Genomic DNA, 25,254 nt, shown 5'->3' with positions numbered 1-25,254 from the left:
TTAGTTGCGGCTTGCCAGCTGCTTAGTTGTGGCATGCGAACTCTTGGTTGCGGCATGCATGTTGCATCTAGTTCCCTGACCAGGGATCGAATCCAGGCCCCCTGCATTGGGAGCTTGGAGTCTTAACCACTGCACCACCAGGAAGTCCCCTGGAAACATCTTTATGGCATATTGTATTTTCCAAATAATGGCCACAACATATCCTATTCTACTAGCTCTTATTTTGTGACACTTCTTTCATTGAGTTGTAACTGCCTCATCCAAAGGAGTATGACACAATGATGTTATGTGATTTCTGAGGCTAGATCATAAAAATTTCATGCACTTCTATCTTCTTCTTTGGGACACACTCTTGGAACCCGTCATCATGTTAAGCAGCCACATAGAGATATCACGTGTAGGCATTGTGGCTGACCATCCTGCAGTCCAGTTGACAGTCAGAATCAACTGCCAGGCATGTGAGCAAGTGAGTCTTTTGATGATTCTAGCCTTCAGCCATCAAGTGACTCGCAGCTTTCAAGCCACCCCATTTGAGATGAACTGTTGCTGCCAAGCCCTGTGCAAATTTTTGTAGATGTGTGAGCTAAATAAATGATTGTTGTATTTTAAGCCAAGTTTGGGGCAGTCATTACACAGCAATAGAAACTTGAACGATTGCCAAAACGTGTTAAATGAAAAAGCAAGGCACATTAAAAATATAGTTTATATATTTTTAAAAAACAAATGGAAAAAGACTACGAGTTATATATATATATATATATATATATATATATATATATATATATATATATATATATATATATATATATATATGTATTTCATAACATATGTAGTTTCATATGGACAATTTACATAAATGGGTCATTTCCTGATGGATTCGTACCATAGCCTGGGGACTGTTTGGGGGATTTGAGTCATCGGCTTTTGCAGGCTAGGATAGGGTTTCATTAACAGAACATTTCCCTCAAAGCTTTCCCTCAGGAAGCTTTCAAACTACTTGCTATTGTTTAATTACAATGCCAAAGATCGTTGGGTAAATACAGTTTTAAGCCTGATGATTTCTTTTGCTTACTGGCCCCCTTGCTCTTTCAGTTTTCTAGCCTTTTAAAGTTCTCAGGCAATTAATTACACTGTACATTAAATATCTCATTTTAGTGACTATTTCCTCTCTCTTTTCTTTTAAACCCCAAACCTCTCATCTCCCATACTTCCAGCTAACCTTGCTTACCACTTCATGAAAGCACTGAAGGAATCAGAACACTTCCCAAGACTTCTTCTATGTCATTTACTCACTTCCCAGCATCTGCACCCCATATCCTGCCATTTTATTGCCTGGAATAAGCCTCCCATGGTATCACCTAAAAACCTAATCCTTCCATCCACTAATCTTATCCCCTCTACCTATATAAGGTCATTGCTCCAGTAATTCTCACTTCTTTGTCCTGAATCATCCACTCGCTGCCGCCCCCCCCACCCCCGCTTACTGGATTATTCCAATCAGCATACAGAATTGCTATTACTTCTCCCATCCTGAAAACAAACAAAAACACTCCTATTCCTACTGCTACACTAATTATTAACATATTTCTTTGCTTTCTTTTGCAGCAAAACATCTCCAAACAGTGTATCCAATTTCTATTCTCTTATCAGGCTTTCACTTCAATCACTCTAAAACAAAGACACCAAAAATAACTCTGCTCTTTTCAAGGTCAACAGTAACATCAATATTGCTACATCCAGTAGCCAATTCTCAAGCCTTGCACAATTATGTAACCTGCCAACGGTATCTGATACCATTGATCATCCTTCCTTTGACTCACTTTCATTTGGCTTCTGTAGTGTCACACTCTCGGTTTTCCTTCCATCTCATGGTCTTCCTTAGCGTCTTTTGCTGGTCTGTCCTTTTATCCTTGAACTCTTAATGTTGGAACACACTGTGGATCAGTCTTTGCTATTCTTATTCTCTCATTTACATGTAGGTCCTTAAAAATCTTAGCCTGCCTCCTTATTTTAAATAAGTATAGGCAATAACTACCAAATTAATATAATCTCTACCATAGTACAAGCTAGAACAACCAAGTGCCCACTCAACATTATCATTTTGTGTCTAAAAGACATTTCAAACACGTTCAAAACTGAACTCCCAGTCTTCTCCCACAAAACTGATGGAACTGTAGCTTTCCATATCTCAGCTGATGGGAACACATCTTTCCAGTTGCTTGGAACCAAAACCTTTGAGTTAATGTCACCCTGGACTTCAGATGCTTGGAACCAAAACCTTTGAGTTAATGTCACCCTGGACTTTTATCTTCCTCTCAACAACTGACATCTAGTCCCGAAACAAATCTTGCCTGCTCCATTACATTTACCATATATCTGTAATCCAACCACTGTTACCATCCTGTTCTGAGCCACCATCATCTTTCATCTGAATTAATGCCATAGCCTCCTACCCACTTAGTTTTTTTGTTTGTTTTAACACAATAGCAGCATGTCAGATCATGTCCTCTGCTCAAAACTCTCCAAGGGCTGCCCATTTCCCTCTGAATAAAATCCAAAATGCTCACAATGACTTACAAGGCCTTACAAGATATGGCCCTGTTATCTGACCTCCTCTATCAATCATCTCCTTGCACAGACCTCTACAATAGCTTCCCTGATATTCCTCAAATACACCAGCATAGTCCCATTGTGAAGCCTTTGCTCTAGCTTTTTCCTCTGTCTGGTACGCTCTTCCCTTAGATAACCACAGACTTACCCCTTCATACCTTCAAATCTTGACTCAAATCTTTCCTTCTCCATGGTCTACTCTGATCATTTTATTTCATACAGCAACAAATATTATCATATTCCTCTCAACTCCTTTTGAATGACCTTTCCCCCCCATACCATTTATGTTCTAACATATTCTACAATTTATTATTATTCCATCTCCTCCTGCTAGAATTGCTCATTAATACAGTATATCCTAAACACCTATGATAGTGGCTGGAATATAGTAAATACTTAATAAATATAACTAATTTTAAATGACAGGCTTGGGTGGGGAAAGCATTTTAAAGTCATCTTTGCTAGGAGGCTCACTGCCTTTGCATGGTTGGGGCAATGGTCTCATTTTTTGTTCAGACTGCTACTTTAAATCACTATAAGTGGCTTCAGGTGGGGGCAGAGAATCAGTTTGGTGTTTTGTATCCCACAAATTTCAAAATTGTGAATTTACCATCAACCTGGATTGAGCACCTGCAGGCCTTACATAACATCTTTTAACAAAGCAATGTCACTTTCAATCTCTGCTAGCAGCCTCTCTGTAGCTAACTCTACACTAAATTCATCTCTTTCACAGGACATTACTGAAAGCAGCAAGAAACATCCAACACACACATTCTGAATCACTCCTTCCATTTCCCCTAACATTACAGCCTTAATTGGTACAAGATCTTCCTTGTAAGATGGTAAGGAGTCTGCTCATTTCAGTTTCCTAGCCTGAAACGAGCAGATCCTCATTCTCCATCGCCCTAAGTTAATGCCGTATTTGAGATTTCTTTTACCCACAGCACTCCACTTCTAGGTGCAAAATTTTATATCCATAATAATTACTAATGTCAATAACAAAATGACAACAGCATCAACAAATAAGAAGTTTAATTTTATATAAAGAAATACAGAAGGCAGGCAGACCCGAATTTGTATGGCTGTTTCGTAAAATCAGCATAGGTGTAGACATGTTCTGTATTTCTGCTCCAACATCCTTAATACCCAGATACCATTCTCAAAGTCCCCATAAAATTGCCAGAGGTGCAGATTAAATATCCACATTGCAGGCAGGGAAACAAAAAAGTGCAGAGAGGAAATAAGGATTTCTTAAATGTCCTATTCATACAAACAACACTTACATCTTGTGGATCTGCAAGGGAGGCTGAGATAGCTTTTCAGCCAAGAATTCTATTACTGAAGAAGGGAAAATGAATATTGGGTAGGGAAATAGCAGTCTCTGACACAGATTCTTATCAGTTTTCATTGCAAAATAGTCTATAATGTCAGTTTTTTAGTTTAATTCAAAAGCTGTGCATTCAAGTTTTTAAAAATTTCCTAGTATAAAGATTTATTTTGGCTATCCAATTTTTTTCATTTCTAAGTAACATTCTTGAACTGTGGTCAGAGATGGTAGAAAATATGAGCTTTTGGACTTTGTTACAATTCACTTCACACCTCTTCAACAATCCACTGATTAAATGTACAGGGTTTTTTTTTTTACACTATGAATTTCCTCATACACCATATGGGATGAGATGTGAATGAAAGTTTTCTCATATTCATTACAGTATACAGTGCCCCCCACTCAGAAAATCAGGGTTAAATGTTAATGAAAGATTCTCAACATTCATTATACTAATAAATGTCCTCCTCTCATGCAAATTCTCTAAAATAACATGAGTCATAATGATAGCTTATATCTGTGATATGCTATGTTGAAGGCACTGTCCTAAGAACTTTATTATGTAATAACTTACATAATACTTCCAAGAATCTTATAAGGAATTAGTCTTAGGTCTATCTGATAATTGATTAAACCAAAGCAGTGGTTAATTATCATGTTAAATGTCACAAAGGAAATCAACTGAGTCAAGATAATGTTGAAAAAGACATATGCTATGGCTAAAAGTCTTCCTATATTTACATTAACAGAATTATTCTCTATTATAATTTGCTAAAGTTTAGTAGGTTTTTCTATATGGATTACATTATCATTATCTTTCCCCCATACAAATTCACTGATGCTGAACTTTATGAAGCAAATGTGTTTGAATATTCATTTTAAGAATTCTTTGATGATAATGAATTAATGACCAGAGAAGGCTCTCTATATTAGTCACAAGCATCAGATAATTCATATATAAACTTGTGAGCCATGACTGAAGTCTATTTCACATTCCTTATATTCAAAAGATTTCTCACTGATATGAACCCTTTGATGTTGAGTTAGTTGTGAACCACGAGTAAAGGCCTTCCCACATTCCTTACACTGATACGGTTTCTCACCAGTATGAACTCTCTGATGTCGAGAAAGATGTGAGCTCTGAGTAAAGGCTTTTCTACACTCTTTGCATTCATAGGGTTTCTCACCAGTATGGATTCTCTGATGTAGAGTAAGTTGAGAACCGTGACTAAAGGCCTTCCCACATTCCTTGCATTCATAGGGTTTTTCTCCAGTGTGAATTCGCTGATGTTGAGTAAGTTGTGAACCACGAATAAAGGCCTTCCCACATTCCTTACACTGATATGGTTTCTCACCTGTATGAATTCTCTGATGCTGTATAAGTAGTAAGCCACGAGCAAAGGCCTTCCCACATTCATTACATATGTAGGGTTTCTCACCAGTATGAAGTCTCTGATGTTGAGAAAGATGTGAACTCTGCGTAAAGGCCATTCTGCATTCTTTACATTCATAGGGTTTCTCACCAGTATGAATTCTCTGATGTTGAGTAAGCTGTGAGCCACGAATAAAAGACTTCCCACATTCCTTACACTCATAGGGTTTCTCACCAGTGTGAATTCTCTCATGTTGAGTAAGTTCTGAGCCACGACTAAAGGTCTTTCCACATTCTTTACACTCATAGGGTTTTTCACCAGTATGAATCCTTTGATGTCGAGTAAGGAGGGAGCCACGATTAAAGGCCTTTCCACATTCCTTACACTGATAGGGTTTCTCACCAGTATGAATTCTCTGATGTTGAGTAAGTTGTGAGCCATGACTAAAGGTCTTTCCACATTCCTTACATTCATAGGGCTTCTCATTGGTATGAATTCTCTGGTGTTGAGTAAGTTGTGAGCCACGGATAAAGGCCTTCCCACATTCTTCACATTTATAGGGTTTTTCACCAGTATGAATCCTCTGATGTTGCATAAGTAATGAGCCGCGAATAAAAGCCTTTCCACATTCCTGACATTCGTATGGCTTTTCCCCATTGTGAATTTTCTGATGTTGAGAAAGCTGTGAGCCACAAATAAAAGCTTTGCCACATTCCTTACATTCATAGGGTTTTTCACCGGTATGAATTCTCTTATGAAGAATAAGTTGTGAGAGCTGCGTAAAGACCTTTCTACATTCTTTACATTCATAAAGTTTCTCACCAGTATGAAGTCTCTGGTGCAGAGTAAGTTGTGAGTTCTGAGTAAAGGCCTTTCCACATTCTTTACATTCATAAGGTTTCTCCCCAGTATGGACTTTTTGATGTCGGGTGAGTTGTGAGCTTCGAATAAAGGCTTTCCCACATTCTTCACATTTATATGGTTTTTCACCAGTATGAATCCTATGATGTAAAATAAGTTGTGAGCTCTGAGTAAAGGCTTTCCCACATTCCTTGCATGCATAGGGTTTCTCACCAGTATGAAGTCTCTGATGAAGACTGAGTTGTGAATCACGACTAAAGGCCTTCCCACATTGCTTACATTCATAGGGTTTTTCACCAGTATGAATACTCTGATGTTGAGTTAGGTGTGAGGCTCGTCTAAAAGCCTTCCCACATTCCTTACATTTATAGGGTTTCTCAGTAGAATGACACCTGGGAAGTTGAGATAAATAAGTATGCTGATTGAAAATAGACATTTTTTCATATATGATCATCCCTTGACTGAAATATTCCTCCTGATTTTCTTGTGGCTTTTCCAATGTGCCTTTGACTTCCAAATAATCTCTGGAATTGGACTCCTCAAGATCACAGTTTTCAAGCCTGGCACTCATTTCCCATTGGGATAATTCTGTTTCGTAAGTGTCCTCTTTTGGAGTTAAGTCCTTGTTTGCACCCCTTGAAGGCAAGTCTGAAAAATAAGAGATAAAAAATTTCTTTTGTCATTTCAAAAGACCTTCCACAGTAGAAAAGACTATATGTGAAAAAATATATATGGAAATAATATCCATAGGAAATAACTGGCTTACCTCAGAGTTTTTCAAATATTGTGTACTACTTACCTTTCACATCACAACCTGATACATGCAAAGTTTCATAAAACAATACCTATTCTGTTTTCTATTCTATTCTACACTACACTATTCTAGTCATCTTTTTCTCTCCACCCCACCTTCTCTCTCTCACACAAAAAGTCAAAAACCACTAAACTGATTTCATGCTGCAGTAATGTGTTGCTACCCGGAGTTTGAAAAAACATTAGCTTAGGATGATTTCATATATTAATATGTATAAAGGGCACACAAGTGATCAGAGAATAATGAAAACTATACTTAGAAGATAAGGGAAGGGACTTCCCTGGTGGCACAGTGGTTAAGAATCCACCTGCCAATGCAGGGGACACAGGTTCGATCCCTGGTCTGGGAAGATCCCACATGCTGCGGAACAACTAAGCCCATGCACAACTACTCAGCCTGCGCTCTAGAGCCTGCAAGCCAAAACTACTGAAGCCCGCGTGCCTAGAGCCCATGCTCCACAACAAGAGAAGCCACTGTAATGAGAAGCCTACACACCGTAACAAAGAGTAGCCCCCACTCGCTGCAACTAGAGAAAGCCCTCGCGCAGCAACAAAGACCCAACACAGCCAGAAACAAATAAACAAATAAATTAACTAATTTTTAAAAAAGAAGATAAGGGAAGAGATTAAGAAAACCTTTTAGGTCAGTAGTTCTCAAATTTTGGTGGGGATCAAAATCACCTAGGGACCTTAAAGATTCCCAGATAACCACACAAGACTAACTGAATCTGAATCTAGTGAATCAGAAAAGAGAGCTTGGAAATCTCTTGTTTTAATGCTTCCCCCTAACAGATTCTGATTCAAATTCAGATTATGATTTGCTATCTTTGCCTAAAATTTCTAAATAGCTTCTAAATTAAACTTCTAAAATAAAATCCAAATGCCTTCCATGACTTTGAGGAAGCTCTCCATGGTTCCTACCTAAATATCTGATTCCCCATGAGCCTTCTCAGCTTTGCTCACTATTTGCCAAACATATTAGATTCCTTTTAGCTCTGAAAATCACAAAGCCTATTTCAACTTACAACTACCTAGAGCCTGTCCTATGTCTCTGGACTGCTCTGAATGAGATACTCTATATAAGCCAATTCTCATCCTAAGGTCTCAATTTAAATACCAGTTCCTGAATCTTAAACACTTATTTCTGGTAACAGAAGACTAGATAATTTAAATGAACCTTTCTAATGACGAGAGCAATTATACAAATTGGACAAAATATAAATGGCACTTGACTAAAGGCATTAGAGAATTCATGTAAGAATAAAGAGTTGGTGGGCTAAAAGTTGAAAGATATGAAAACTCAGAGAAATAAGCCCAACATTTGGGGCTACTTTTCCATTTGGGGAGGTCTTACAATTCTAGAAAAGGCAAGTGAGATGTGGAGAAACTAAACAGTGTTTTGGACCATTTCATGGGTCTTGGGTGACAATAATTGGAGAACAAGGCTCAACATAAATTCTCCATACTTTGGGTTGGGAGCCCAGAGGGCTACAATGAGGAATAGGGAGAAACAGTAGACCAGTCTGGGCAGCGTCTGAAGTCTGAATCATATTTGAATCATCTCAAACTCAGATATCTGGACTGAGGTAATTCAAGATCGCTTGCCATAAGCAAACCTAAATCTTCACTGAAGATGAAGGCTTAAAATTGCTTTTATAATTTCTCTTTACAGTGTCTAGCACTCAATAAAAATTGACCAGGTGAATGAGGATACAAGACAATTTAACTAAAAATCAGGAGAAAAAAGACAAAAGAAACAGACCTATGAGGGCTCTAGTTATGTATCCACCACCACAGTAATGATAAACAACAACAGTTCTATTATTCCTAGATACTCTTGTGCCATCCCTTTGCAGTAGATCTCTCTTCACCCTAGGGGCAGATGCCTGGAAACCACTGATCTGCGTCTTCCTCAATACCTCCCTACAGATGCAAACAAAAGTACATCCATACTAAATCTATGATAAAAATGCAAAAAGTGATCATATGACTCTTCAACTGCCTAGTCTCTTGCATACTACTTCCTAGGTGCTAACCATGGTTATCTTCTTTAGTTCTCCCTATCCTTATCAATTAAAATACCAAGTTGCTTTTGTTTACTTATTTTTACTTTACCCTGTTTTGTTTCCTTATGCCCTCATGTCTTTTCTTATTTACTCTTCTATCCAAGGCAATTCTATCTGTTCATCCCAGAAGAATATCTTTTATCATTTCTCAGGCACTGCTACAGGTCAAAGACATAACGAAAGGCCTCTGTAATCTTACAGAATGTTGGGGATGTTGGAGAGAAAAAAAATCAATTATTCAATATAAGGGAAAGAGTCTGGAGTGATAAAGTTCCTGGTATTCTATTTTAAAAGAGTAGGTTGGATGGACATATAGATCAAGAAAAAGAACACACACAAAATTCTAATACACTACATAATGGAAATGCAAAACAGTACAACCATGATGAAAAAGAGTTTGGTTGTTTCTTATAAAGATAAACATATATGCAGCATATGATCCAGCAGCCATAGGTATTTACACTTACATCCAGATAAACATCTGTACGCCAAAAATTATAGTAGCTTTATTCATAATCGCCAAAAAAATGGAAACCCAGATGTCCCTCAAAAGGTGAGTAAATCAACAAACTTTGGTATTTCCATACAATGGAACAATACTCAGCAATAAACAGAAACAAACTATTGATTCATGCAATAATATAGATAAATCTTAAATATATTTTACTAAGTGAAAAAAGCCAGACCCCAAAGGCTATAAATTTCAATTCTCATTTGTATAATATTCTGGAAAAGGCAAAACTGTAGGACTGAAAATAGGTCAGTTTTCATAGGTTGGAGGGAGGAAGGATCTGACGACAAAGAGATAGCATGAGGGATTTTAAGGGTGTAATGCAACTGTTGTATATTATGACTGTGACAGTGGATACACTTGATATGTAATGGTGCATCAGATTTCCTGAAGAACACACAAAAAAATGTTGGATAAAACATGACAAACCACTTTCTAAAAGTAAGCCAAGCAAAAAAGAAAGTAAAGAAGATCCACAGGGGACACAATGAAATAAAAAACAGAAACTAGAGAGGTAAACATGTTTTGAAGCCACACCTATCTTCAGGATATTTGCTGTCTTCAATGGCCTACATTTGAATCTTAATGATTAAAAAAGAAAATCCAAGAGACAAGGCCTTGGACCAATAATAGGTCAGGGATTAGAAATAAACCTCTTCACAAAATTGGAACCATCCAAAGCCTACAGTTCAGAGGGAGGAAAAAAATCCTCTGGCGTCAAAGGAAAAAGACAAGAAAATCTTAGTCTTAGCAATTTTAAGAAACCTGACTTTTACTCTGAGATGGGGAGTCATTGGAAGGTTGTGAGAAGCAGCATGACAAAATCTGACTTTGCTTAAAAATGATCCTTCTGGTTGTTTTGTTTAAATTAAAAAAAACAAAAACAAAAACAAAACCAGATAGTCAGTGGGAAAATACAGAAGCTAGGTGGATAGAAGTTAGGAGGCTATAGCAATAACCCACATGGCTCAGCCTAGAGTGTGGAGGAAGGGGTGGAGAAAGTGAGATGTCTTTGGATTCTGGATATATTTTGAAGGTATAATGAAGAGGATTTCATGATGGATTGAACATGCAATATAAAAGAGAAAAGTCAAAGAAAACTCTAAGTATTTTGCCTGAGCATCCAGAACAATAAATGTGCTGTTTACTGAGAACTTCTCATTATAGTAGAAGGTTTGGGAGAGAATATCAAGAGCTTGGTTTTGAACTATTTGGTTTGGGACTTTACATGGTAAAGATGTTGAGTAGACAGGCGTATATGGGGTTCTGGGGACATACATGGATTAGATTTATAAATTTGGGAATCGTCAACAAATAGATGACACTTAAAACTATGGGATTTGATGAAATCATCCAGGGAGCCTTTGGATACAGAAGAGATGGGAAGAGAAGGGAAGAAAAGATAAGGGAAGTCTGAGGATTGAGCCCTCGGGCACTTCAACATTTAGAGGTCAGGTGGATGAGAAGAAACTAGCAAAGGAGATTAAGAAGGAGCAGCCAAAAAAAAAAAAAAAAAAAAAAATGAAGGAGCAGCCAATGACAAGGAAGATGGAGAAAAATTAGGAGAGTGTGGAGTCCCAGAAGCGAAGTAAAGAAAGTGTTTTAAGGAAGAATGATCAATTTTGTCACATGCTGAAAGATGAGGTAAATGGTGACTTCTAATTTAACAAAGTCTTTAGTGATATGGAGGATACTAGTGATCTTCACAAGATAGTTTTGGTGGAGAAATGGGGATAAATTTTGATTGAAGCAGATTTAAGACAGCATGGGAGAAGAGCTGGAGGTAGGGAGCGTGGAAAATTCTTTTGAGAAGTTTTGTTGTATATAGTAGCAGAGAAATGGGGCTGTAGCAAGAGGAAAATATGTGTTTAGAGATTTGTGTCTGTTTTGTTTTTCCTTTTAAGATGAGCGAAGTTACATGTTTGTGTGCTTGTAAGTAGCTCTCTGCAGGAAACAACTCTTTGCAGGAACCAGCACTTTGCAGAAGGCCTTTTGCCTTGTCACTTCAGCAAAGCTATATTTTAACTAACTTTTACACCAGATGCCCCCATGCTTAACTAACCTCCAGTCCAATCACACCTTTGAAATCTACTGATCACACAATGCCCTGCCTAATCTGTTGATTCTTTCCTTAAAGAAGCAGAAATGAAGAATAAGTAATTAACAGATGACTGGATCCTTTCCCCAGCCTTCCCTTCAGTAATCCCACGAGCAAACTACATGAACAAGATAGCATCTAAAGGAAGATCACAACAATCAGTAAGTCTGCATGTAATGGAAAATGACGAGGAATCTGACCCCCTACCTTAATGATTAACTGAGATCGTTTCCTCTTTTGTCCCTTTAAAAACTTTCATGGCCAAGCAGAATCTTTGGAGTTGGTTCTGGGACACAAGTCCTCCTTCTCTCCAGGTTGCAAGCCTCCTGAATAAAGCAACCTTTTCTTTGCCAACCAACACTTGTCTTTCAAGTATTAGCTTTCGAGTGGTGAATAGCCGAACCTGAGTTTGGTAACATGCTGATAAAAACGATTATAACAGATATAGACAAGCCGATGTTTCAGGAGACTAAGAGAGCAATCACTTCAACAATGTCCTCAAACAGATGAGTAGGACTGGCATTTAGTATATAAGTGAAGGTACTGGCCTTAGATAAAAGCACAGAAAGTCATCTATGATAATAGGAAAAGAGGCAGAATGAGTACGGGTGCAGGGAGGTAGATTGATGAAGCTTAAGTTTGTAGAAGTTCTTTATCAGTTTCCAGTGAAATCAGCTCAGGGCAATCATCTTATAGTCAGGCAAGAGGAATCAGAACAGTCATGGCCTTAGGCAACTAACAACTTAGCTCTGAAGTAAATAAGCAAAAATTGATAGCCGTACAAAGAGAAACTGGTAAATCCACAGTCAAAGTAGAGGACTATAATATTGTGATATAATAAGAAGCAGTATATTTGGACTTTGTCCCTGTTTTCTGGGAGAAAACTCCTTAAACTCTCAGAATTTCCTGAGTGATAAAGGTAAAAAGAATGTTTTTAGTTATTCGTAACATGTCCCTTTCAACCACATGAGTTTATGTTAATGAGGTGAGTTTTGGAAAGCCCCCAAGGACAGGAGCTGGTTGCCAGGGGAACCAACCATGTAATTAAAGCATTGGAACTTTCAGCCACTCCCCCACCTCTGGAAAAGGGAGAGAGGTTGGAATTTGAATTGCTAATGGCCGCTGAGTTAATCAATCATGCCTACATAATGAAGCCTCCATGAAAAATCCTAACAGAAGGGGTTCAGAGAGCTTCTGGGTCAGTGAACACAATGAAGTGCTAGAAGGGTGGTGCACCTGGAGAGGGCACAGAAGTTCTGCAACTCTTCTCCATGCCTTCTTATAGTGTAAGCCTTACAGTTGGTATTTTTTTTTTTCTTTTTTGTAATGCAAGAGTATGACTTAAGCTTTGACTGTCAAGGCATTCACTTCAACCATGTCTGTCTGGATCCAATAAACACATTGCCAGGCACATGATTAGATAAAGAGGCAGGCTGAATCAGGCTGTCTCCCCACACTGAGGCTCCTTTGTTTTAGAGATCTTGATTGATTTCAATAACTGACCATTTGGGCCACTTGTTTTTTATCTTCCCATGCTTTAAATTCCCACTCCTACATTTTAAATTTGCTAATAAGGAGTGGGCTCATGAAATTCTAGGCCCCCACCCTCAATCCCAATAAAAACAGAACCCGAGGCCCACATGTGCACGTGGGCACTGGCTCTCTCCCTTCCTCTCTCCCTCATTCTCTCTCCCCTGACAACCTCGCTGTGTGGCCTCAGATGTGCTGTGTAACTTCCAAGTCCTGTAAGTAATAAACCTTTATTTTTTCAAAGTTTCCTGATGGGTATTGCTGAAGGGTGTCTTGCGGTCATAATAAGAACCACAAGGGCTGGTCTGGCCATAATACTGATTATCAGTAGGCTGATTCCAGCACAAAACACTTATCCTGTGCATTTCTTCCATTTAGTTGCTCCTGAGTTGTATCCTTTATAATAAACTGGTAAGTGTAAATGTTTCTCTAAGTTCTGTGAACCACTGTAGCAAATTATTGAACCTGAGATTTATAGCCCGTGAGAAACCCTGATTTATATAGCCAGTCAGTCAGAAGTACAGGTGACAACTGGGGACTTGCAATTGGCATCTGAAGTGGGGGGGCAGTCTTGCTGCACTGAGCCCTTAACCTGTGGGGTCTGCACTAACTCTGGGCAGTTAGTGTCAGAACTGAGTTAAACTGTAGAATATACCCAGGTGGTGTCCACCAAGAACTGGAGAACTGCTTGGTGTGGGAAAATCCACACATCTAGTGTCAGAAGTGGTGTGTGAGTTGAAGGAAACAGTAATTTTTTTTCCCTTTTAGAACATAATATAAACAGACAAGAAATAAAAACAGAGAAGACTGGAACATAATAAGATAGGTAGATAGATAAAACTGATAACATGTTAACACGTTATAATAAAATTAGAAATTACAAAAACATACAAAAATAATATGTAATCCTAGAATTAAGTAACTCAGATACTTCTATATAATGTTTGGCATAAAAGGAAAATGAAAGAAAAATAAAACCTACAAACAATTTAGAACTAAATACCAAGAGCAACCTTGTGTGAAATCTCATGAGATTCAGCTAATGTAACACAGAAAACTTACAGCCTTAAATGTACTTATTAGAAAACAAGAAATAATTCAAAACAAGAGAATTAAGGTTCAACTGAACAAGGAGAGGGAGAAATAAACAAAACAAAACAATTAGCTAGCTAAAAATCAGAAAACTAGTAAAGTAGAATGTAGAAAGAATAGAAATGGCTACCAAAAATAAAAGTCAATTTTTTGAAAATACCAATAAATGATATAAAAATTTGACATGCAGGAAAAAAATCAGATTGAGCACAAATCCAAAACACTGGAAAGGAAAAGACCTTAAACTCAAAAAATCCAAAGGAGTTAAAAAGTGTTTATGACAAAACCCTATGTATAACTCAAGAGTAAATTACAAAACTAGATGAAATGGATGAGAATAATTTTTAAAATGACCCATAAAGATAGAAAATCTGAATATACATCAATAACCACATAAGAATTTAAAATTTGAGTTCAATGTCTGTTCTCCTAAAGGGCAACAGATACTGATGACTGATGGTATTATTGGCAAGATCATATATAACTGTTGTTGAACATAAAAAAATATGGATATCCACCCAAGTCATTTTACAAAGTTAAATGAACTCAGGTAACAAAACTGGACAAAGAAAGCTCACAAACAATCCAATCTGTGGAAAACTAATCCAATCTCACAAACAAACATAGGTAAACTTTTAAAAGAAAATATTAGCAACACAGAATCCAGCTGTGTATTTAAGGACTAATACATCATTATCAAATAAGGTTTACCCCACAAATGCAGAAATAGTTCAACATCAGAAAATGTATTTTAAGACCGTCTATTAAAAACTCTAATGGCTCTTCCTTAACCTAATTAAGGGTATTTACCAGAAACCAACAGAAACATACTTAATAAAAAAAATTTAAATTAAACATTAGAAGCATTCCCAATAAAGTTTGAAAAAAGACAGTAATTGTTTTCAAATTGTGATAGTCAAGTACTCAGCTCCTACTGATTAGTTTTCACAAAATGGTACAAATAGAAAAGAAAGGGATCATACATTGTATGTAGAGAACAAAATTATCTACCTAGATATCCAACATGATCCATCACAAAACTATTAGATATTTCTATAAGGTTATTATCAACTTACAGAAAGCAGTATTTTGCTCTACCTATATATGTATGTATACATATGATTTTTGTCTGAGAACAAAATATTCCTATTTATAATATCAACAAAATTTATAAAGTACTGAGGAAATTACTTAACAAGAAATGTGCAAGACCTTTTAAAAAGGCAATGAAACTTTACAGAAGGACATAAAAAGAAAAGTAGATATAGCATGTTCAAAGATAGAAGGATTCAATATTGCAAGTATGTGAATGGTGCATCAGATTTCCCCAAAACACCATGAAATGCTAGATAATATATATCAAATATCCTTTTACAAGTATGCCATGCTTAAAGGAAAATAAAGCAGATCCAAAGGGGGCAAAATGAAGAGATCATCAGATACTAGAGGTCAGCATGCTCTGAAGTCACAGCTACCCTCAGGACATTTGTTGACTTCAATTGCCTAAAAGTTTATACCTTACTGGTATGAAAAAAAACCAAGAGACAAAAAGCCTTGGGCCCACTAAAGGTCAAGGACTAGCACTGAACCTCTTCACAAAATCAGAACTGTCCAAGGCCTACAGTTCAGAGAAAGGAAAAAAAATCCATCTGATCTCAAAGGAAAATGACAAGGTACATTTTTGTCTTGCCCTAGACTCTCAGTGAAAAGAAGAAAAAATGCTATGGATAATTCATCATTACACAAGAGCCCCTATGCTTGCAAGAAACTGCAGAATTAGACCGGTTCGCCAGAAATTGTAATTGTTGAATGATACATGTAATATAAATGCTTAAAATATATGAAAATATAAAATATAAAATCAAAACCATGAGGAAGAGAATATATAGAAGAAAAGTACGATCTAGGGGAGAGGGAAAATAACAAGTTCTAGAAATAAAATAATATAATCAATTATATTAAAATCTTAAAAAAAAATCTTACAACAGCCAGAGAGAAAATACAGATTACTTACAAAAGGAACAACAATGAGACAGATGGTAGACTTCTCAAGAGCAACAACAGAAGCCAGAAGACAGTGGAATAATATCTTCAGAGTGCTGAGAAAAAAATAATTGTCAGTATAGAATTCCATACCCAGTTAAATCATCAGGCAAGAATGAAGATGAAACAAGCTTATATTGCAACAACAACAGAAATATAAATGAAGAGTATTTACTAACAATAAGTCTTGCTTAATGTATTTCATGATAAATAAAATGATCGCAGTATGAAGGTATGATGGAAGAGGAATAGTGTGCAAATAAAAGGATATTCATGTGAATAAATCTACAACCAAATATTGCCATTTTGTAAAACAAAAATAATGCCCATTTTGAAAGAAAACAGAACTAAAATATTAGCCAACAATAACATTAAATAGGAAAGATTAACCAAAGTTAAAACATTCTAAGATTCTTTATATTGTCCTGGGAGAAGGGAGACATTAACTATAGCCTTTCTTAAGTATGTACTTGTTAAATGACACAAGCAATAATGATAATGATTAAGTGACCAAAATAGGCAGAAATACTCTCAAAATATTTAAACTCACCAGTAATCACGGCAATATGTTATTCAATTTTTTATCTACAAATTGACAGATATTTTTAAGTGATGATATCTAATGTTGGTCAAAGTGTAGAAAAAGAGTAAGTCATACACTGCTGGTACACGCCTGACAAGAATTTTGTGAAAATAAAATATGTATTTGACATAGAGATGAAAATATCACATCTCTCTATAAACCTCAACTCACTGCCACAGCAGCCACCAATTTATTTCAAGGTAGATACAGTCCTTGATATCTGTGTTTTTTAACTTGTTGGCCTTGAAATCCTAGGGATGAGAGTGGGGCATATAGTTTATTACAAGACCTCTACAAAGTAGTATGCAGACCAAATATTATATGTGGCTTGAATAACTATGTTTTATTATTAATAAAAACAATGAATATCTAGTAAAATATTTAATTTCCATTAAAAATGTATATTTTTTCAAACATTATAATTAAAAAACTACAAAACTGCATTTGCATTAAGATGAATAAAATGCATGTGATAAAAAACTAAAGATAACCAGTAAAAGCATACAAATAGTGTATATCTTCCAAACTAAACAAGGGAGGAAGTGGAGTTTAAGAAAAAAAACAAAAAACAAAAAAACTGTACCCATCCTGATTAAGGAAAGATTTTAAAAGGAAGCAAAGAAGATCAAGAGAGTAATCCAAAAGCATAAAATAGGAGAGAAATAAATCCAAGCATACTGGCAATAACAATTAAATTTTAAAAATAAATTCTCAGATAATATCATATTACAGTAGTTATCAAACATGTCTGAACATTTATTTGAACAAGCTAAGGAACTTCAAAAAATAATATCTCTGTCCCGTGCCCATAGATTGTGATTTAATTGGTCTGGGATGTGGCCTGGGATCTGGAATTTTTAAAAGGACTCCTGCTATTTCCAAAGTGCATATAAACTTGGAAATAGGGACTTCTCTGGTGGTCCTGTGGTTAAGACTCCGTGCTCCCAATGCAAGGGGCCTGGGTTCCATCCCTGGTCAGGGAACTAGATCCTGCATGCTGCAACTAAGAGCCTGCGTGCCACAACTACAAGATCCCACATGCTGCAACTAAAGATCCTGCATGCCACAATGAAGATCCCGTGTGCCGCAACTAAGACCCGGTGCAACCAAATAAATAAAAATACTTTTCTAAAAGTTTAGAAATAATTTCTATATATTTTTCCAAAGTGATTATGCCAATTGATACTGACATTAGTAAGGTACAGAACACTTAAAAAAACAGATCTACTCACATATAATTCATATACCTACAGTTCATTCAGAGTACATACAATTCAACAGTTTCTAGTATATTCATAGAGTTGTACAATAATCACCACAATCAAATTTTATAACATTTTTGTCACCTCAAAAAGAAACCTCATACCTATTGGCAGTCATTTTCAATTTCCCCATTTTCATTTTCCAATCCACCCTCACATGCCAGCTCCCACCCCAGTGCTGGGCAACCACTAATCTACTTCCTGTCTCTATGGATTTGTCTACTGTGGACATCTCATATAAATGGAATCATACAATATGTAGTCTTTGTGTCTGGCTTCATTCATTTAGCATGTTTTCAAGGTTCATCTGTATTGTAGTATGTATCAGAACTTCATTCTTTTTTATTGCTGACTAATATTCCATTGTAAGGATATACCAATTTTACTCATCTATTCATCAGCTGATAGACATTTGGGTCATTCCACTTTTTGGCTTTTATGAATAATGAGGTATATAGCACTTCTGCATTGAAAAGTTGTAAACACTTGGTACTGTAATACTTCTCAATTTTTGCCAATCTAGGGCGTGTGAAATAATTATCTCACTGTGGTTTTAATTTGCATTTCCTGATTGCTAGTGAGGTTGAACAGTTTTTCATGATTATTGGCTATTTGCATTTCCTTTTCCTTGAACTGCCTATAAATGTCTTTTACCCAATTTTTCAAAAAGGTTATTTACCTTTTTCTTAACCATCTATAGGAGCTTTTTATATTCTAGATACTAAATGAATTCCTGTCAATATGCATTGCAAATATCTTCACCAAATTCACGGCTTGCTGTTTACTTTTTTTATGATGTCTTTTTATAAAGAGAATAATTTTCATGCAGTCAAATTTATCAACCTTAGAATGATTATTTTTAAAAAGAACTAAATAGAACCTTTAGAAATGCTCAATTTAGTTCTCTGTCACATCTGTTCCTTTATAAAAATCTTTTATTGCTTTTCATTTTTGTAATTTAGTTTCTTTCTTTAAGTATTTCACCAATAGTTTATATTTACATTTAAAAATTCCAATATGTTAAATCTTTTACCATGCGATCTGTTGTTTCCTTAGATTACTTATCAACTCACCTGTGACCTGTTTCCTCGTGGGTTTGATGATCTTTGTGAGCTCATCTTTTGTTGATTAATTTGTGAGAATTCTAAAAGCCCTCTTACTTTCCTCCAGAGAGAATATGCATTTGCTTCGGCCAGGATTCAGAGGGCACCACCTTAGAGAATAAAATTTCAACTCCTTTTTTTCTATTCTTTAACTATCCTTATTTCTTATTACTCTATCATTCACTTTTCTTTAGATATAATGTTTTTCTATTCCTCCTACAGAGTTAATGCCCAGCCCAAGCCCTTTACACCTACTACTCCAACTGCCTGGAATACTGTTCCTCCAGATACTGGCCTGACTCATGCCCTTACTTTGGTAAAGTCTTTGTTCAAATATTACTTTCTTAGAGAGGTTTCTCCAAAATCTACCAATCTAAAATAACCTACCCCCCCATTCCCCATTTAGTTCTTTCTCTGCCTATTCTACTTCACCTTTATTCATACTGTTTATTGCTACCTGCAATTTTTTATATTTATTAAATAAATATATGCACATAAATATGCACACACATACACATATATTTTTGTTTCCCTATTTATTTTGTATTTCTCCCACAAGAATGTAAGTTTCAGCAGAATAGGAACCTTCTTTAGATCATTATTTCTCCAATGCCTACTACAGTCGTTGGCATAGAATAGGCCCCTCAATAAATAAATATATTTTGAATAAATGAGTACATTTTAAAGAATGGAGACAAATTATATGTCTAAATACAAAAAAAAAAAATCTGGAAAGGAACTGACTCCCAAGTTTACATAAAAGCATTGTTACAGGGGGAAAAGAGGAGTGAAGGGGCAAGAGACAATTATATTCCAGTGATTTGAAGAGTCCAAAGACTAAAGTCATCATTTAGATGGGAAAATCACTTATTAAAGTTTTAACTGATATATGCTCTGTCCCTTATGTTGCTACAGGAAAAAAACAATGAACTTTCTTCAACAATCACAGTTTCTTCCTGAGCTATTTTCCAATAAAAGGTGGTTCTAGCATATTCATTCAGTGTAAAATACAAAGTTCTTAAAATGTGATGTTCAACTGCAAAACACAAATAAGAGAATTTTTTTTTGTAATGGATTGTGTTCACTTGAATTGTTAGTGAAATGCATTGATCCACACTGTCACTATATAAATAATGTAAGCTCTTCTGTTGTCAGAAAAACCATACATTTCTCTATTAAAAAAATATTTAGAGTTGCTTTGGCAGATCTAAATTGTAACAATGAATCATAGCCTGTTTTTTCTGGCAATATTGCAAGTGTCCCAGAATTCAATTCTCTCCCTTTGTTCATCAAGGAACACAGGAAGGAAGACAGGCAATTATATTTGAAGGATGGAGAAGATAAATGTGCCCAATGAAACCATCCATGTCTACTTCCAGTAATTTGAAACTATTCCTTGGAGAATAATAAGAAATTCAGTTAATCACTTAAAAACAACCTTGAAATAACAGAAAAGAAAGCAGCCATTCCAAAGGTAGATACTGAAATACCAGGGGTAGATATCCTTACCTAGTGACACCAAGTTACTATAGTTCTCCAACATCACATCTCTATACAAATCCCTTTGTGCAGAGTCCAGGCATTCCCACTCTTCCTGAGAGAAGTCAATGGCAACATCCCTGAACATCACTGATCTCTGAAACACAAACATAATACTAGTTGTGGAAATAAAGAAAATATTTTTTCAATGGAAGGGGAGATGACAGAGAGCTCTCCACGAAGAAGGCAACAGAGCAAATAGGCTGGGAAGCCTCTTACATGGATAAGACACTAAAGAAATTGGTGCTTCTGAAGTTCCTTTTTATGCCTGTTGCTGTAGATATTTCCTGCATATAGAATATCTCATTTTACACATAAATCTGAGAATAAAGTCAATGCAATGTCCCAATTGAAAGAAATAGCATACACAAGCACCCTGTACAATAGGTATCTTACATATCATGCATTCTCAACAAATGCAAGTTTCTCTTTCTTCTTCTCTATTTAAGAAGGAAATAATTTGGTATAATTTTCTGTAAAACCTTATAAAATTTCTATCTTATAAGATTTGCATAAAATTAAAGAATTTATTGAAACATCAGGTTCATCATTATATCAGAATATTACATCATAAGCATTTTCCTTGTTACCAATAATTTAGTAAATATTTTAAATAGACTGTAGAATAGCTCCATATAATGACTATATCTGACTTAATAAGTGTGCATCATTGAACACTTTAGGTTACATAAAAATCTTGTAAGCATTTTTTACTTTTGGGAGTTTATAATTCTCAACAGCATCATCACGTAAATAATGATCTTTCTTGTTACTATTAATCATTTAAAAACGTACCTTTTCTTTATTCTAAGCAACAGAAAGGTAGAAAAGATAATCTAAACTTACACATTCAAGATTAGCACAAAATGTTGAATCTCAAAATGATCCATGTTACTGGTATTCGTCAATCACGGATTCCCAGGGAAGATCCCTGATCTCTCTGTATTCAATCCCTAATATGTTCCTTATCTTAAAAGCTCACAAAGCACGAGCTTTGCCATGTATGGACACTAAGCCCAGTCAAGACCAAATCCTATCTTGTCTAACCAGGAAATGTAGGTCTAAAGAGACGTTCAAATTTTTCTCATGCGTGGTATGTACAAATCTTAAAAAATCAGGGACTCTGCTTTTGTTATATCAGTGTTCCCAGTCAAAGATGCTCACTGGACTTTTGCATAAGTATGTGAATAAAGGTTAGATTAGAAAGACATACATAGGGAAGACACTATCACTTATAAGAATGGAAAAAACTGGAAAGCACACTCATGAATGGGGTGAGTCAGGAAGGAACTTTTAGGAATAAGGAATGCAAACATGCACATATTCTGTAAAAAAGTGATTATTTAAAGAGGGCACAAAGAAGCACTGATTTACCTGAGCCATGGTTTTTACAGCTGCAAGAAATGATCGATCATCTTCTGGATTCCTATCTTAGAAAAGCACAGAGTCTGGAAAAGGCAGTACCGGGGAGGAGAAACAGAACCATGAGACCATGCTTTCTGCAAAGCTCCAAATGGGTAAGTTAGAATTATCTTTGTTGTTCTCCTCTTCCTGTCTCTTTCTCCCATCCCTAAAATATACACTAAGCAGGGGAGATACAGGTGGTGATTCTTACCCTGGTCAAACTCAATGCTCTCTCTATATACAAAGAGAAAACATTTACAACTTCTTTACTGTTTCTGAAATGAAACTTATAGGTAATAAAACACATTTATATACATTATACCAAAAACAGAGATAATGACCAACTGTTAAATTTTAATATGTTAATGACCATACACAACTACATAGAAGGCTCAAATAGTTAAATACTTAGGCTTACAACTACTTAAAATGAACACTTTTAGATTTATAAGATTACAATATTCAACTTAATATGGTTGACATCTTTTATTTATAGTTGACATTTTAAAATAAAGGCCATATATGCATGTATGTGTGTGTGTATGTGTGTGTAGAATCAATGAAATTCATTACCTACAAATGAAGACTTCTACAAGTATGTGATACTGGCAAGTCATATCACAAGCAGTGTTGCCGTCAGTGCCATAACGTTTTAAAATGGTTTAAAAAAACTCAGTAAATTTCTGAATAAAACAAAGTACAATCTTTTCTCAATCAAACTATGGTAGCATTCCTGGAAGATTTAGCTGACAGTAAAACCATGCAATAATAGTAAAATAGATAAGTGCAGCAATTCAAAAAAATCAGGCAAAAAATGCTTTACGTGAGAGGTGCCAGACCCAGATAATTATAAACACATTTTTCCCCCAGCTATGGTCCTCATTTTGCAGGTCACAGAGAATTTCTTTGTTATGCACTTCAGGACATCTAGAAGTTGGCAAATTACTGCCCACCGATTATTTTTTAAAATAAAGCTTTACTGGAACACATCTATATTCATTCACTTATATACTGTCTTTGGCTACTTTCACACTATAATGGCAGAGTTGAACAGCTGCAAGAGAGACCATATGGCCCATAAAGCCTAAAATATGTACTGTCTAGCCTTTTACAGAAAAGCTTTCTAAGCTGTGATCTAGATCCATGGTTTGCTTCAGTCCTTCAAAAGCCAGAAGCCTTCACCCTCAACCCAGTTATTTAAACATTCAAAAGAACCCAGCTATATTTCGAAAACATCCCTAGGGAAAGTCACTGCCCCTACAGAGAATCATTGATATAGGTGATCAATAAATATTTAATTAGAAATTCCACTTCTTCCAGCTACAATAGATAACTGTGCCCATCGTAACAATAAAAAAAGAATTCAGATAAGATGTAAATTCAGAATTAAAAAAAAATTCATCACAGAGCTGAAGACACAAATAAATTTAAATGAACTAAACTCCAAAAAGTGCCAAGTTCTTCATAAAAGACATGTATATGGATACTTCCATCCCTGGCAGGGCTTAAACTAAATTTTACTTACCTTAAAGGTAGACAGTCCAACTATTCCAATAAAAAGACAATGTCAAGGCAAGATAAAAAAGCAAATTCCAATTGTATGCTCTTTACGAGAAATGCACTTTAAATATAAACAGATGGGTTAAAAGTTAAATGGAGAAAGCAAGAAACTAATACAACATTGTAAAGCAACTATACTCCAATAAAGATTAAAAAAAAAGTTAAACGCAGAAATATATACCATACAAACACTAAGCATAAGAAAGCTTGTGTACCTGTATTAATATAAGGCAAAACAGACAAAGAGTAACACTGGCAATAAATGATAAATTCATCAAGAAAACACAGCAATCCTAAATGTGTAAAGACTTAACAAAAGAGCATCAAAATATATAAAGTAAAACTTGAAAGAACTAAAGGAAGAAATAGACAAATCCACAATCAGATTTGGAAATTTTAACATCTTTCTCTCAGTAATTGACACAACAAGTAGATTCTTAAAAATCAGTAACAATATAGAGGATTTATACAACACTATCAAGTACCATGATATAACTGATACCATACCCAACTGTCAAGAATACCACACTCAACTGTCATGAGCTGAGCTGTGCTAGAGAGAGCTGAGCTGCTGGTTGTCAGAAAAGCTGACGAAGACAAGACAACAGCCAAAATGACAGTACCAGTCAAGCCTTTAATCTTTAATCACTTACTAATCAGCTAGTATAAGCAAGAGGCTAACCGAGAGAAAGTACTGAGTCCCCCACTGTTCCATTCTCCCCCATGGAACAGCACCTACAGAAGGTCTAATGGATAAACACAGATTTATGGAATCATCTCACTGCCAACGGAGTACCAAACAAAAGACCCCTCCCACTTCATGGAGAGGGAGATGGGGGAAGGGTTAGGAGTAGAAAAGTCACAGTGGAGAAAAAGTATCTTCAAGGTTTGCCTCCCTATACATGATAAGGAAGTCTGTGCCTGATAAAGCGGTATCGTAATGGAGGCACTTGGGGTAGGAAGGCAGATGTGCATAAGAGCATGGCTGGCTGGGAGGCCTGAGTCCTAGGACTGCAACTCCTTAGGATACTGCGATGCATGGCTAGGCACTAAGTCAGGTGTGGGAAAGAAACAAAGTATCAAAAATATTTTAAATTTGAATCATTCAGAGTATATTTTCTGGTCTTTGTCCACACACTATTAAATTAGAAATAACAATAAGAGGTCTAGTAGTACCTTCAAGTATTTGCAAATTAAACACACTTCTAAATAACTCTTAAGAAGAAATCACAAAAGACATTAAAAAATATGCTGAACTGAATGACAATGAAAACACAACTTACCAAATTTTGTGGGCTGCAGCAAAAACAGTATTTAAAGGAAAATTTATAGCTTTAAATGCTAGGAAAAAAGGAATGTGTACTATCAGTTCCCACCTTAAGGAGCTGGCAAAAGAAGAACAAACGAAGCCCAAAGTAAGAGGAAAAGAAATAATAGAAATAAACACAAAATCCACAATGGATCCAAAATGGATTTTAA

At 35.9% G+C, this 25,254-nt stretch overlaps 1 protein-coding gene and 1 long non-coding RNA gene across 8 annotated transcripts in view; one reads left to right on the top strand and one right to left on the bottom strand.

Annotated features, from left to right (window-relative positions):
- The window catches only part of ZNF420 (zinc finger protein 420), a 41,193-nt gene that overhangs the window by 8,724 nt on the left and 7,215 nt on the right, over window positions 1-25,254 (bottom strand). For 2 of the 7 annotated variants that reach the window (XR_014257061.1, XM_082439315.1), the window contains exons 3-5: window positions 22,186-22,275; window positions 20,782-20,908; window positions 5,293-6,819 (exon numbers count right to left, since the gene is read on the bottom strand). Coding sequence is in view for 6 of the 7 variants with exons in the window: in XM_082439315.1 (XP_082295441.1) it covers window positions 5,293-6,819; window positions 20,782-20,908; window positions 22,186-22,194 (1,663 nt within the window). In the remaining variant the exon portion in view is untranslated. Of the gene's footprint in view, window positions 1-3,625; window positions 6,820-11,866; window positions 12,080-16,295; window positions 16,381-19,242; window positions 19,378-20,781; window positions 20,909-22,185; window positions 22,276-25,254 lie in introns of those variants that run through there. The other 5 variants (XM_082439313.1, XM_082439310.1, XM_082439312.1 and 2 more) reach the window with 5 other exon arrangements.
- Window positions 19,390-23,647, top strand: LOC309649418. The gene is made up of 2 exons (XR_014257104.1): window positions 19,390-19,588; window positions 22,206-23,647. It is a non-coding gene; the product is annotated as an uncharacterized lncRNA (long non-coding RNA).

The sequence above is a fragment of the Balaenoptera physalus genome, assembly GCF_965194825.1.
Source record: "Balaenoptera physalus genome assembly, chromosome: 19".
Lineage (NCBI taxonomy): Eukaryota > Metazoa > Chordata > Mammalia > Artiodactyla > Balaenopteridae > Balaenoptera > Balaenoptera physalus.
This window is presented reverse-complemented; position numbering and strand designations above follow the sequence as displayed.